Raw genomic sequence first — 15340 nt, forward strand, 5'->3', positions numbered from 1 at the left:
GAAGTTCTTATATCTCCAACAAAATAATTTCTCAAGTCTGTGTCATTTAATTCTCATGAAAATAAGTAAAATGGGTGCCATGTAAAAATGACAGGAAAATGGAACCAGTCATAAGTCAGTCTTGAAGCACAACAAAGCAAAGGGTTTCACTTAGAATAAATGCTGGACAAATCATGGTATTGAAGCCTTTTGCAGTCAGGCAATGAGTAAAAAGGTGCAAGAACCTGAAAAAGTAAATTGTGGTACCGTGTTTGTGAGTTTGAGATTCAAGAGCACACCTCAGCATCAGTTGTGATTTCTAACAGCACTTTAAGACTTTAGCCGTATCATCATTCCCTCTGTGCTTGAGGATTTTCTGTCCCACACTGGCAGCAGCCACACCACCACTGTAGGTGGCTAGCAGTTGCCAAACACTGGGGCAGACACCCTGGCAACATGTAAGGAAGGAATGCTTACCCGTTCACTCTGCCAGCTGCCAGACGGTGAGGTGGAATCCTAAAAAATATTAGAATCTAGTTATTGCATGGCAAATATTTCTGTTTTTTTCTAAGCAAGGGTGGACGGCAAAGAAAACTACTGCTTGTTTCCGTGACTTGTTGTAAAGGTTAAAGATGTAGGCTGTAGGATAAGTAGCATTCTGTCAAGTTCTTTCTTTGCTCATTTCTGGAGAATGGCATTTCTTTATTTGGAAAGATGAACCTTGATATAGCATAATAAAGGAATGAGATCACATCTCTATGTTATTTCCTCTTAGAATGCTATAGGAGAAAACATCAGCACTTTAAAAAGCTGTCTTGTTCTTTTAAGACCTCAGAATTTTAAAATAAATGTGTATTTTAAGAGCAATTAAGTTTCAAAGTCTTAATTTGTGGAAATTGTTATGAGAGTCCATAATAGTAAACATATATGGAATATACTATTAAAGAAATACATCATAAAAAATAACCCTTAAGAACAAGAATGGCTGATTTGACATATTGATAGTACTGTTCCTGTAGTTAAATTAGTGTTATTGTATTAAATTAACACTGAAAAAGTAATCAAATTAAATTGCTGGAAGTAAGATGTATCTGGTTGTTTTGTACAGCACGAGCATATACTAATATTAAGTTTCAATGGAAATTGTGAAATGAAGGAAAAGAGCTTCCTTTGTAAATGCTACTTCTAACAATTGATTCACAAAATGTATGATGGTTACAAGTCAGAACTGTTGTAACTACAATTTTATTTTAAGTCCTTATCACACCATAGCACAATAATGTGACATAATTTAAATCTACATTTTCTTTTATCTATAGAAAAAAATATAATTTCAAATAAGTTATTGCAGAAAATTACTAAACATCACAGAGGATTAGAACGTACTGTGAACGAGCTCTTGAAGATAAGATGATGAGATAAGGTCCATGTAAGCACCTCGATACTTTAAAAGGTAGTAAATTCTGATACTGATATACCTGAGAAGAAATACTTACACTGTCATCAGTTTCATCGCCTCCTATGGAAGGTGAATCCTGTAAAATAATGAAAAAACAGGTTTCTTTTCATATCAACAGGACTCCTACATGATCTTACTTGTGGAGAATATAAAATAGAAGAATAAAAATAACCATCCACTTATAATCTCCAATTTTACCTAAACCAGGGAATGTGCAAGAAAGGATACATAACTCTACCTGTTGCTTAAGCAGAAGAGGTTAAAAAAAACCCTCCTTGTAAACATCCATTTTATAAGGAAAAATTTTAGATAAAGTTGATTTGCAAAATTAACCATTCTTTACATTCAAAAATCCCATTATTTATGCTTTCTTTCCAGATCTTGCACCAGAAGTAGCAACACAACACAATTTTCTATGAAAACCCAATCTGGATTATATGTTTTATTATTTTTAATAAATAATTCTATATGACTTCGGCTGGTTAAAATGTATTGCTAAACAAAATGGTCCCACAATGAGATTCACATCAGTAAATACAGACTTCAAATACAGTATGTACATTGCCCTAGACTTTCAACAGCTTCTGCATAAGTAAGGTGTGTAAAGTAAATGCACAAAATATTTTCCTTTTGAAACAGCTAATGCATAAACAATAAAGAAGTTAAAGCATTGAACAGTCACAGTGGCACAGTTAGTTTATCTAGTGCGTCACCTTCCCTCCATTATAGAAGCATTTGGAGTTGTAAAGGGGTAAATAAAAATAAAGAGAAACAAAAGGTAAAATAGCATTTCCATGGTCATTGCTTAAAGATAATTGAAATATGGAACCCACTGCACATAAGAACGAACACAGCAAGCTTAAGCTTTTGATGTATGAGACAGTTAATATTTACCTGACCATAAGCTGCAGTACCACCATATGTGGAAGATCCAGCACCACCATATGTGGAAGATCCACCCTGTTCAGAAAACATAAATAATTTTCACATTGCAGACAGATTTTTTTTTCCTTTGGACACTTACTATAGGGATTCCCTTCTGGAGAGATTCAAAAAATATGAATATTTACTTAGTTATCAGAATTCCTACCGAGCAACTCATAGTTATGTCCCTGTAAAACACTAATTTATATTTTTAACTCAAATTCTGTTTCCATTTTTGAAGAGACCTTCATCTTGCAGATAATTCAAAGCTAGCATTGTTTATGGGAATAAGCTTTAATGGTTGGAGGCACTTTTTACTCCCCTTATAAACTTTCAGACTACTTAGTTAGAAGTACATGCAAATTCAGACTGCAAAGAAAAAAACCAAACACCTTCACTAAAATATAGTGAGAGCCAAAATACAGAATATAGCTGTATATAGGAGCAAGGGTATTGGCCCTCAGCACCCTGTATACGAAGAGAAAAAGAGTATTTACCTGACCATAGGATTCACTACTGCTGTCATAGACAGAAGAACCTCCCTGTACAGAAAATAAAAAAAAAAGTTTATTATCTTGGTTCCCTCGAGAACAAGTTTTCCTTCTGAATAGGGCAGTATGGGAATGAAAATAACAGAAGACTGATATCTTTACAAATGAAGAACACTAACCTGTCCGTAAGATCCACCAGGATAGAAGGAAGACCCTCCCTGTGCAGAAAACAAAAACATTTACTGTTTTGTAGTTGAAATGTTCTTTCAGGGAAGACTTTTAGAGTGCTCCTGTGCAGGCACTGTGACCCAAATATTTACCTGGTTACCGGAGTAAGAGCTGTGGGAAGAACCTGGGCCCTCCTGAAAGAAAAACACAGACCAACTGTTTTCTTGCAGGCAAGATGAGTATTTAAATACCAGCGTATCTGGTTCTCAACTTTTACACCCTTTCTCTCAATTCTGAGCTAACTTTTATGTACCTAAACAAAAATCAAGACCAGTATTATTAAAGTGGAAGAAGTCTTCCAGTGGTAATTTTCTTAGCCTGTTGAAATTTGAATTCTGCAAGGAAACTGTGGATAGCATTCTGCACTGTTCCCTGTCAAACCTCACACTACTAGGTTACATCAGGGTTAATTTAAGTTTTCTACTCTAAGAGACAACTGTCAGGTCTGTAATTATAATTGGGAGTGAAGGAAGCAGGATGCTGGGAGCCTGCGTTCTCCTGGTAAGGGAGGAAGAACAACTACCTGTCCATAGGATCCTCCAGGATAGAAGAAAGGCCCTCCCTGTGCAGAAGACAGAATGGGTTACTGGTTTATATTTGGCTACTCCTTCAGAGAAGGTTTTAGGTGGAGTTTCTGAATAGGGCATTTTATCTGAATGTTTACCTGGTTACCAGAATACGTGCTATGTGAAGAACCTGGGACTCCCTGAAATGAAAACACAGACTAGCTATTTTCTTGGAAACAGGGTGATGTAAATAGCAATATACCTGACTCTCACTTTAGGCCACTATTGTTAAAGAACAAGAGACTTTTTATCACTAAATTTCTTAACTGGATGAAAGATCATTCCGTGGAAATTGTAAACACAATTTAGTCTTTTCCTCTGACTTCATTTTGTAAGTTATAAATGTTTGATTTAGTTCTTGGGGTTTATATGTCACAACAGTCACTATATGGGGAATATACGAATGAAGATAACAGAAGTCTGTCTTATCTTTACAAATAAGGAAGAACCCTAACCTGTCCGTAAGATCCACCAGGATAGAAGGAAGACCCTCCCTGTGCAGAAAAGAAAAACATTTACTGTTTTGTAGTTGAAATGTTCTTTCAGGGAAGACTTTTAGAGTGCTCCTGTGCAGGCACTGTGACCCAAATATTTACCTGGTTACCGGAGTAAGAGCTGTGGGAAGAACCTGGGCCCTCCTGAAAGAAAAACACAGACCAACTGTTTTCTTGCAGGCAAGATGAGTATTTAAATACCAGCGTATCTGGTTCTCAACTTTACACCCTTTCTCTCAATTCTGAGCTAACTTTTATGTACCTAAACAAAAATCAAGACCAGTATTATTAAAGTGGAAGAAGTCTTCCAGTGGTAATTTTCTTAGCCTGTTGAAATTTGAATTCTGCAAGGAAACTGTGGATAGCATTCTGCACTGTTCCCTGTCAAACCTCACACTACTAGGTTACATCAGGGTTAATTTAAGTTTTCTACTCTAAGAGACAACTGTCAGGTCTGTAATTATAATTGGGAGTGAAGGAAGCAGGATGCTGGGAGCCTGCGTTCTCCTGGTAAGGGAGGAAGAACAACTACCTGTCCATAGGATCCTCCAGGATAGAAGAAAGGCCCTCCCTGTGCAGAAGACAGAATGGGTTACTGGTTTATATTTGGCTACTCCTTCAGAGAAGGTTTTAGGTGGAGTTTCTGAATAGGGCATTTTATCTGAATGTTTACCTGGTTACCAGAATACGTGCTGTATGAAGAACCTGGGACTCCCTGAAATGAAAACACAGACTAACTTTTTTCTTGCAAACAGACATGTAAGTGAGTCCATTTCTGAATTTCTATTCTTTCAAAATAGAGCTTTCAAAAAGGACATTACTGCAACCATTAAAAGACGACACTGGTTACTTTTGTTAGAGAGAAGGAAACCTTTAGTAAGGACTTTTTTGTTCAGGTTAAAAGACCTGAAAAGAATAATAACTTTTCATTTTACTCTTTCTAATCACAGAATCCTATGTCGTACCTGGTAGACTCTATATTGTTACAGATGATCATGACCCTGATCATGTTTTTAAAAATTGCCAGAATACTGAACTTCCAAAGTATAAATAGGGTTTAGGAGAGCAGATTTTTCATCTCACCACTTAAAGGAGAAGACTGTTTACCAGTACATAACATCCATTATTACTGCCACATCCCATTTATATACAAAACAAGCAAAGTGTTATTTTATGGTTAGACTGCTTCGTCAGAGACTATTTGTAGACTGAGCTCTTGCCTTTGGATAAAGCTTAGAGAAAAAGTGGAATAATTGCAGTGTGAGGAATTTGGGGATCCACAAAAGGAAACCCATTGTTTCCTTTGAAACAAGATGGTTTAAATATGTATAGCTTTGACTTTTAATTTATAATCTTTTCCAGGTTTGAAGACACCTTCATGTAACTCATAGCTTTTACATTTAGAAGAAAGCCTTTTGTGGGAATTTTCCTCCAGGCTGAAGAATCTTCATGGAAATAAATGACTGTCTCTTTTGAGTAAGATTTGTGAAAGCTGGTTTATTTATACATATCCATCTACTTATACCTTGCTTTTTTATTCAAAAGAATCAACCTGCCTATCATGGCCAATGTGTTTACATGCTAATCTGCCGTATGTAGAGGAATGACCCTGGACAGAAAATGAAAATAAGTCCAGTTTTTAATTCAGTTTATTCCTTTGCAAATATCACTGAACTTTACTGTTGGGTGAAGACAAAGATCAAGACTATTGCTACCTAGTTTATCATAAATTAATTCTATCAGCTGATAATATCACGAACAAATACAAGTCTCTTATGTATCAAAGTGGACACATCTGCACTGAGAACTGGTTTTTAACATGTCCAATATAGATGTCTTATATTCTTCATGTTGAAAATTATTGTTTGATAGCAACTAAATACACTCTCCTCCCCCTGGGCAAGCTGTGGTGCCTTGCCATTAAAAACTAAGCCTCTTTTTGCACCAATTTAAGCATGCAAAGAAAAAGGCCCTATTAGTATGAAAACTTGCATAGACGTCCATCTTTTTCCTTGTAAATGGATTTGCTTACATAGCATTACAATCACATGACAAATAAAGAAGGTTTTCCTCAATTAAGTTTCAATATTAGTTATTTTAATAGACTAGTCTATATTTTAAAACATGTAGGTCATGATTACTGCTCAGCCTCAATTCTATGAAAGAGACAGTATTTTACCTGACCAAAATTATTATTGCTGTATGTTAAAGTTAATAACAATTAAGTTCAGAAAGCAGCAATTTTTTTATACAATTAGTTTGTTTAAATAGCATGCTTTTTAGAAAAAAAAAAAATCCATAATATGATTCTTATTGAAATTGAAAACTGAAAAAAATATTCCACCATTCAAATGGTTTTATGTAAATACAGCTTCAATAAAAGCTTCAAAAATAAGTGTTCCAGTAGAAGACAGGTGACTTTAAAATCCAAGTTCACCTGGCTTTGCCTGGAAGCAGGTGAAGAAATATCTGGAAGCAGCACCTGCCTGCCAGAAGCCTGGTAAAGCTAGTACATAATGCCCATGTAGCCACACTCCTTGGGCTTTTTCCTGGCACAGAGGCATTGCCTAAGAAAAAAGTTTATCCAGTGCCACTGATCCTGAAATTGCAGTGATCCTGTTTATAGGAAAGAATAGTTTAAATACTGATTTAAGAGATTATCTTTTGAAACGTTTTCCAGATTTTGACATTTTAGTCGCAGTATTTTATTGCGCCAATGAGAAGGACATGGAACCTAAGCTGGATGCAATTAAATCCCATGGTTACTGCAGGGCATATTGACTCTGTTTTATTGAAATGAATGAATAATTAGCACATAACAGTCAACTGACAGAGCATCTGTGTTACCAAGCACAGTTACAGAAAGTTACTGGCCAAATGGTAATCATGCAGTTAAAGTGGGACTCATTCTTCCATTTCATTGTATATAATTCTATCCATACTAAGGAAATTATCAATAATGCTTAGTGTTACCCAAGTGTCCGTACTTACTAGGTGATTAATTCAAAATACTCATTATGCAGATGAAAGTATAAACTCAGAAAGAGAATTACCTGTCTGCTACCACTGCTTCCATCAGGACAAATGCAACCACCCTATAAATTAAAAAAAGAGGAAATAATTATTGCTTTGTGAAAATTTAAAATAAAATCTCATTTCAGATGTGAAACTGCATTTAGAGGAAGAAAGACTGTGGGACTACTGAGTAACTGTGATCTTTCCTATACCTAGAACAAATGAGGGGACAGCATAGCTCTATATATTTAATGTTTCCTGTGGAAGTTAGACTGATACTACAGCTCTCAGTGCTATGTCTCAGTGCCAGATGCCTCATAAAGATAGAATTATTTGTGTAGCCAAGAGAATCATCATTGTGGTCTTACCAATAAACCATGCGTGAAATTGAAACAGTGCTAAGAAGTGATTTCAGAGAGCCATTTCAGATAAATTTTATCTGAACAGGGTCACTTCATTTACAATTAAATGCATAACATCAACAATCCCCCGTGCAAAACTACTGGACTTAAACTCTGACTCCTGAATTTAATTAGTTTAATTACCAGGAAGTTATCTGACAAGACTAGATAAAAATAGAGAAAATCCTGACCTGACTATTTGATCCACCACCGGTTGCAATAAATGATCCACCCTGTGAAGAAACAAATTATTTTTTATGGAAACATTTTATCAGAATCTAACATGTATAAAATTATGTAGTGAGAAGTAAGGTGACAAACTGTACTACTTCCCTGCATCAACAAACATTATCTGTTCAGAACTCTCTGTATGAATCATTGTGAAAACATAAATTTTGATGAAACTTAGTGACTGGACACAATACACAGGGAATGGGTATCAGGAAAACTAATTAAGACAGCTGTTACTCTCTGGAGCCCAGACATCTGACTGTACTATTGAATTAGACTTGAAATTCTCTGAGACAGAGGACTATCGTAGTGTTACATCTACATAATGCTGGGCATAGTGGGATTCCAGATCTCTGGGAAGCTGATGGGTACCAGTACAGTGCAAAATATTAAGAAAAATAGAATCAGGTGACACTCTGGATCAGTTAAATTTCACATAATTCTATAACATATACAGTGCTGCAGCAGTACATAAGTCTACAGAATATGAAAGCTGGACCTACTTCTGGAATAGAAGTATATAATCACAAGATGTACCTTGTTACCAAATTCTAAATGAAACAGAATTATATACCTGGCCATTACCTTCACTAGAACAGGACTGTTTCTGAAAAAAAGATTCTAAAACTATTTCTTTTGTGTTTTGCAAACAACTTTTACAACATGTTATGTAAAGAAACACGTGCAATGCTTACCTGCTTAGTAGAGTGAAGGAACAGAGGAGACAGTATATTCTGGGCCCATTATAATTATTTACAACTGTATAAAATTATAACATTATAGGGAAAATGCTGCCAAATCAAAATAGCAACTTCAGCACAGATAAATTAGTGGAACCTAATTTTCAGAAATGAAATATAATTTATCAGAAAGCTCCTTGCAATGAGATCACGCAGTAGACACCATGTTATTACCTGGACGTTAGTGTGGCTGCTATTTGAAGTAGAAGACTCGTTCTGTGAAGAAACAAGAAATGACTCATTTTTCTGTAAGGGTAATAAATGAAAATACATAGTTCTATTGGGAAAGAACTACCTAACCTTAAATAGAATACTCTGTTGTGGAAACTAGATCTTTATTCCTGTTTTTGTAGGTAATATGCCAAGGAGCTGTAACACCCGCAGTATTTCAGAAAAAGTGACAAGAATGGATTACCTGGGCATCGTAGTCTCTTCTGCTCAAAACATGTGATGTATCCTGTAAAAACCAAAGACATTTACTATTAGGACATGAAAACTCTATGATCAGTGACAGGCATTCTATTTTTCCGTATTACTTACAACAACTCCAGGCCCATTAATGCATACATTGAGTAGGAATGCCTTATAGCAAAATAAAAGTTATTTGCGCATCATTTTTATAGGCTACTGCTGAGTCTAACTTGAAGCTATACAATACACTTATCTGTATCTCCTCCATAACATGCACAACAAATTACGAAACATTAATCTTTCTTACTTCATTATTCTATATTAGTTCAGCCGAAATTGTAGCTATCCTCTGTTTGTATGACACTCGTTTAATTTTAACTTTAGCTTGGACCAACTCTGTATGTGCTTCCTGAAGAACATACTTCTTGTCTTTTTTTCATATATGTGTGTATATATATATATACGCACACACACACACACACACATATCCTTTAAAGTAAATTAATCCAAAGAGCAAATAGCCAAGGTATTTTTATTTTACTTTTTCTGTAAATATTAATTAGGAAAAACATAATTAGTGAAAAATTAGGCATAATTGGGACAAATTAGGTATAGTTAGGGCAAAAATCCTACAAACAGTAAAAAAGAAAAGGAAAAAAAAGGTTACTTACTCTGGCAACAACTTTCTTGTTTGCACAACCAGAACTCTGTAAAGGAGCCAGAAGCTTGTTATTACTTTATAGATGCAGCCATTCACACAAAATACTTTCAGCAAAAATCTACCTAAATTTGTCAAGGTGGCATATTTTGGGACAGGAAAATATCCAGAGAATTGACCTCCCTTTCACTAAAAAACACAGTAGAAAATATTGTATCAGAGTTCTTTGAAAATAAAAGCAACTAACATTGATAGGCTAGCTTTGGAGCAAGACAGGAAAGTGTCATTTGTCTGCTGAAACCCTCATATGGTACAAACAGGAATGCAAACATCATCAGCCTATTCCTGTGGAACCAATACAAAATTCAGACTTACCTACACCATAAGACACATCTACTAAAGAGTGAGGTAGCCAGGTCTCACTTTCTTTTAGTGTTCTTTTTTTAATTTTTTTCACAATTCAGTATGAAATTGTGAAAGTATAAAATAGTTTGTTTACCAAGCTATGTCTACAGTACATTCAAAAGGTAATTCCACTTTTCAGTAAATTGGCTTAATTATCAGTAAAGGATGTAGTAACAAAACCAAAAAGTTTATGTCAAGCTCATCACCTGAATTTTGGCCAATTTCTCAATAATTCTGCAATCTGCCATCAGCTATGTTCTGCCACAGCTATCATTTTACTATCACTGAGAGTCTTAAAAAGCATATTCTTCATCTGTTTTCACCTTATCACTCCTTCATCAAAAGTTCCTGCTTAGTGGAGTCTCCCTCAGCACAACCACTGGGATTTAGAGAACAATCTCTATAACAAATTGTGTTGTTTTGGTTTTTTGTTTTTTTTTTGTTTGTTTGTTTGTTTGTTTTTTGGTTTTTTTTTTGTTGTTTGTTTGGTTTTTTTTTTGTTTGTTTGTTTGTTTGTTTTTAACATCCCCCACCCTTCTTTGTGAGAACATTTAGAAGCAAACTCTTTTACAATGAAGTCCGGCAATACGTACTGGATAGCGATAACCAAGAGAATATCATCTTTTGTGAACAAAGGAGGAAGTGATGACACTTAAACAGGGTTTGCTGCTGAAGGATTTTTTTTTTTTGCAGAACTGTTTGCATTAAACCTAATGCAACACATTCAACAAAAATACAAGCAAAACCAAAAGATGTTTTCAGAAGGCCTCCTTACTTCCTAGTATACATTTTTGGTGCAGTACTAAAGAACTAGAGAGGAAAAATAATAAAGCAGTAAAGTACATGGCTGACAACTGAAGAAAAGGCAAGTAACTGATGACAGAAGGTTACTCTAGATGGCAGTAACAGATGGAAAAAGCTTTTCTACGAACAGAAAGAAGTTCTTACACATAGTATATTTGCTTGGTCACGAGCTATCCATGTTAATCACAATTTGTAGGACAGATGAAAAGTCTTGACAAAGAGACTATTACCAGGGGATAAATGTTACAATACTAGCATATATGCAAGTTTAAAATAGAACAAGTGGAAAAAGCTTGAGGTGGCTACATGCCTCATGTACACAGATGGTTAATTCGCAAATAATTATCCAGTCAAAGTGCATATACTTCAGAAAAACTGTGTTAGTATATACATAGTATATATTCTCAGAAGTATTGTACAGCAGCCTTGACAACGGCTAGAAGGGACTAAGTACAGAGAAATATAACATCAAATATCTCATTCTTTAATTAACTTTTTGTAGAGTATTATAAAGCAATCATACACTCCAATTAGAGGCCCACAGGTCTAATGTAGAAGTGTTCAGTTACTAACACTGTCATTAATCATAATAATTTGAATACTGCAGAAGGAAAAAAGCACTTACCCGACCATTGGCACTATAGGTAGTGTCATTCTGGAAAAGAAGAAGTTATTTCCTTCTTTAAGAATTATTTAAATACAGTAAGTTTACAGAAACCTGATTCTTTCTGATACTGCATACAGACATGACAAAAATCATTTGATGCTCACATCCTCCACAGCCTTGCCTAAATTACTTTGAAATCCTACCATTCCAGTCTGAAAAATATTTTAATAGCATGTTCAGATTGGTAGAAAGGTAACATGAAAAGCAGTGGAATATCTGCCACAGTATCTCTTCTCTCTCTTTCATTGTATGTATTTAAAGCTTGTCTAAGGGATTTTTATTTTTATTTTTTTTTTAATTACTGTATCTTTAGACTTTAGGCAAAATTTTCTGTTACTGCAAAGCCAGTGAAATCTTTTTATCCATATTTCATTTCATAGAATCACAGAATGGTTTAGGTTGGAAGGGACCTTAAAGACCATCAACCCCCCTGCCATGGGCAGGGACACCAACCACTAGACCAGGCTGCTCAAAGCCCCATCCAGCCTGGCCTTGAACATCTCCAGGGATGAGGCATCCAGAACGTCTCTGGGCAACCTGCTCCTGTGCCTCACGACCCTCATAGTGAAAAATTTCTTCCTGATATCTAATCTAAATCTACTCTCTTCCAGTTTGAAGCCATTACTCCTTGTCCTATCGCTACATGCCCTTCTAAAAAGTCCGTCTCCATCTTTCTTGCAGGCCCCTTTCAGATACTGGAAGGCCACTAGAAGGTCTCCCTGAAGCCTTCTCTTCTCCAAGCTGAACAATTTCATCCAGGCTACTTAATTACGTGACGTTAAATGCATTTAAAAAACACAAAATGTATCTGTAAACGCATGACAATTTTCAGTAAGAAAAACATGCAGTTGCTGAAACAGCTATTACTGTGGGAACTCAACATTCTTTCTGAATCATTCTGCTCACATCTAGCAGTGCAATATTTTCCCATCTACATGAAAAATGTTGTGATGAAAATATTTTAGAGAAAATATACTCACATCATCACAAGCATTGGGATTATCATCTGAGGAATCTTGTGAATCCTAGAAGGAGATCAGATACCAGTTATTTCCTCACAAAAATGGATGGTTAAAATACAATTTGATGTTGTACTCTGCAAGACAGAATTGAGGCTTATGCAAAGAAAAAGCTGAGTTTAATTAAAGTAAAATCTTTAAAAGGAAAATAAGGAGCTAAACACATGGCTGCAATGGTTGCTTACAGGGAATGTTCCATTCTTCAGTAAAGAAAAAAACCAAAAATCTATCCAAACAAAAAAAAGACTATGGAAAGTATTATGTTTTACGACATCTTTGAGAAAGATGATGCAGGGACTACAAAGATTAGCATGGAATAATATGTAACTAGGAGAAAGAATGAATTAGTTACCTGACCATCATAGTAGGTGTCTGAGGAGGATCCACCCTTTAAAACAAACAAACCAAAATCAGAGAAAATTACGATATAGAAAACCTGATTCTGAGCAGAGGCTAAAGCTTGTATGAAGTGATGTACAAGTAGGGAAACGGCATTACTTACTTGGCCACCACCATAGTTTTGTGAGAAGGATCCACCCTATAAAATAAAGAAATATAAATGCTTACTTCAGAAGACACTGATTTTGTTGGGGGGCTGTAAAGCTTGAGTAAACAATTGCCTGGGATTCCTTTGAACAAATACAACTTTCTAGATATCTAGATAATTTATCAGATATTATAAAAATCCTTACCAGGAGAAAATCATGGTCTACCTACCTGGTTGCCACCATAATTTTGTGAGTATGATGATCCACCCTGCTAACAAAAAAAAATAAAATATTAGAATTAATATTACAATACTGCAGATTGGCTATTGATCAGCCATCATGGAACCAGTGTGAAGTAAAACCTCTGTGGGAGGAAATAATAATCTCTACTTACTTGGCTACCACCATAGTTTTGTGAGGAGTATGACCCACCCTGTGAAAACAAAACAACAATTGTTACAATGCTGGAGAGCTGAATTTGATCAGAATCCACAGAGCTAGCTTTATTAGGTTGCAGAGTTCTTTCTATGTAAGTGGAATTTCAGGGCTAGTAAAAAAAGTATGTTTGAAGAGAATGAGTTACAGGCTGAAGCTCAGGAGACTCTGCAAGAGTCTATACCCTCACAAGCAAGGAAGCTATACTCTAAATTAGAGCTGCTTAAAATGTTTTCCCAAATGGATAATAAAGAGCTACCTACCTGACCACCCTGTGATCCATCCTGTAAATGAGACACAAATTATGCATGCATTAGACACTTACTGTTTGGCTATGGATTATTTTTAATGAAAGTTATGATACTTGCTTAGGAGAAGTAAGGAGCAGAGGCAGGTATGCAATATAGGTATGATTTCTAAAGTAGTAAGCATAGATTGCCAACAGCGCAAAGGTAAATACTAGATGAGACATATGTCAAGGAACATACGTCAAGACGAGTTGCATTCTGAACAGACTCTAGACAACGTATCTTTTTTTTCTCCTGTAGAAAACCTAATTTGTACAAATGGAATGAAAAATTTCCCTGGTAGCATTATTACACAGAAAGCTGGGAGCTCTGAGATTCAGTGGCCTTGAGGAAAAGGTTTTAAATAGAGCACTCAATATGTTTCAACTTTAAAAAAGGAATGTAATTTAAAAGTGAAATGAGAAGAAATATTTATAGAGGTGTCAGTGTCAAAAGTGCATCATAAAGAACAGTGAAATCCTGAGCTATTGAAGTGAGTGGGATATTTGCCATTCACTAAAATGGAGCTGAGACTTCATCCAGAAGAGACAAAGGAAAATGAAGTGAAAAGTATTATCTTTCAATGTTCTATCAGTTTTTAGAACAAAATTTAAGTGTTTCCTTTAGTCTTAGAAAGAAATAGCTCCTCTTTATAAAAAAACTTGAAAAGCTATTATAAAATAATATACATACCTACATCATGTATTATTCTTTGAAGTTACAAAAATATATTCCATATAGCATACATATACCACATTACAATAATATATGTTAGCAACATCTATGTTCTTTGTAGATTTATAAATATAGTATATATTTATATTGGTAATACATGTTATTTATTAATACAATGATCTATTCAATTTTTCTATTTCTTGTAAAAAATCAGTAGGACTCAAGAGGAATATCATGAATAAAAAAAAGAGATAACCATTGCTGTTTCCTTACTAATTTTTAACACTTACAGAGGTTGTTTCTTTAAACACAGCAGACATCTTTTAGGATAGTGGGTTTTAGAGTTCCAACACTGAAACTTGTAGCAAATATACGTGTAGCTATCTATATACTTCACTGCACAAACTGCATGAATTATTAAGCCAGTCTCTTTCACAAACCTCAAGCAGCAGTCCTGAAATATTTTCTGAGTTTTGAAGGGAAAAGTCCACAATATGCTGGTGAGGTCCATCCCTCATTTAAATAGCGCCAGTTGAGTAACTCTGCAGTGGACCTGTTCTTTCCAGAATCTGGCCTTAGTATCTTATAGAACTAGACATTTCACAGACATAATGCCAGGAAAAAGTGGGGAGGGGAAGACCCCAAACTCCTGCGTATAGGAAGATAGTGAGTTCTAATCTCATAATTGGTAATATTATATCTATGAATCTGAAGTTGGTACTAATTGAGTTAGTGTCAAAACTCATTTTGGATGCATCTTAAAATCGGAGGAGGAAGGCAACATTTACCTGGTGGCAGGGATTGCTATCATATGAATAACCCTGTTAAAAAAACAAACAAACCAAAAGGTAAATGCCCAAATTTTCATTTTCTTGAAAAGTAGTTAGCTTTCTTAAAATTTCTTATGTGAGAATTAATGTAACAAAACTCAACATAAAACTTTACATAGGATGAGTTTAATTT

The 15340-nt window shown here is 35.2% G+C and overlaps 1 protein-coding gene across 1 annotated transcript in view; it reads right to left on the reverse strand.

The window, feature by feature from the left end:
- LOC141747193 (uncharacterized) overlaps nt 1–15340 on the reverse strand; it is a 57783-nt gene that overhangs the window by 17668 nt on the left and 24775 nt on the right. The window contains exons 27-51 of the mRNA XM_074597109.1: nt 15166–15198; nt 13679–13699; nt 13375–13413; nt 13210–13251; nt 12995–13030; nt 12845–12880; nt 12454–12498; nt 11432–11461; nt 9611–9646; nt 8944–8985; nt 8703–8744; nt 7749–7790; nt 7195–7236; nt 4815–4856; nt 4674–4712; nt 4244–4285; nt 4103–4141; nt 3746–3787; nt 3605–3643; nt 3174–3215; nt 3033–3071; nt 2860–2904; nt 2333–2398; nt 1476–1514; nt 457–495 (exon numbers count right to left, since the gene is read on the reverse strand). Coding sequence (XP_074453210.1) covers nt 457–495; nt 1476–1514; nt 2333–2398; nt 2860–2904; nt 3033–3071; nt 3174–3215; nt 3605–3643; nt 3746–3787; nt 4103–4141; nt 4244–4285; nt 4674–4712; nt 4815–4856; nt 7195–7236; nt 7749–7790; nt 8703–8744; nt 8944–8985; nt 9611–9646; nt 11432–11461; nt 12454–12498; nt 12845–12880; nt 12995–13030; nt 13210–13251; nt 13375–13413; nt 13679–13699; nt 15166–15198 — 999 coding nt within the window. The remainder of the gene's footprint in view (nt 1–456; nt 496–1475; nt 1515–2332; nt 2399–2859; nt 2905–3032; nt 3072–3173; nt 3216–3604; nt 3644–3745; nt 3788–4102; nt 4142–4243; nt 4286–4673; nt 4713–4814; nt 4857–7194; nt 7237–7748; nt 7791–8702; nt 8745–8943; nt 8986–9610; nt 9647–11431; nt 11462–12453; nt 12499–12844; nt 12881–12994; nt 13031–13209; nt 13252–13374; nt 13414–13678; nt 13700–15165; nt 15199–15340) is intronic.

The sequence above is a fragment of the Larus michahellis genome, chromosome 8 (assembly GCF_964199755.1).
Source record: "Larus michahellis chromosome 8, bLarMic1.1, whole genome shotgun sequence".
Classification (NCBI taxonomy): Eukaryota; Metazoa; Chordata; class Aves; order Charadriiformes; family Laridae; genus Larus; species Larus michahellis.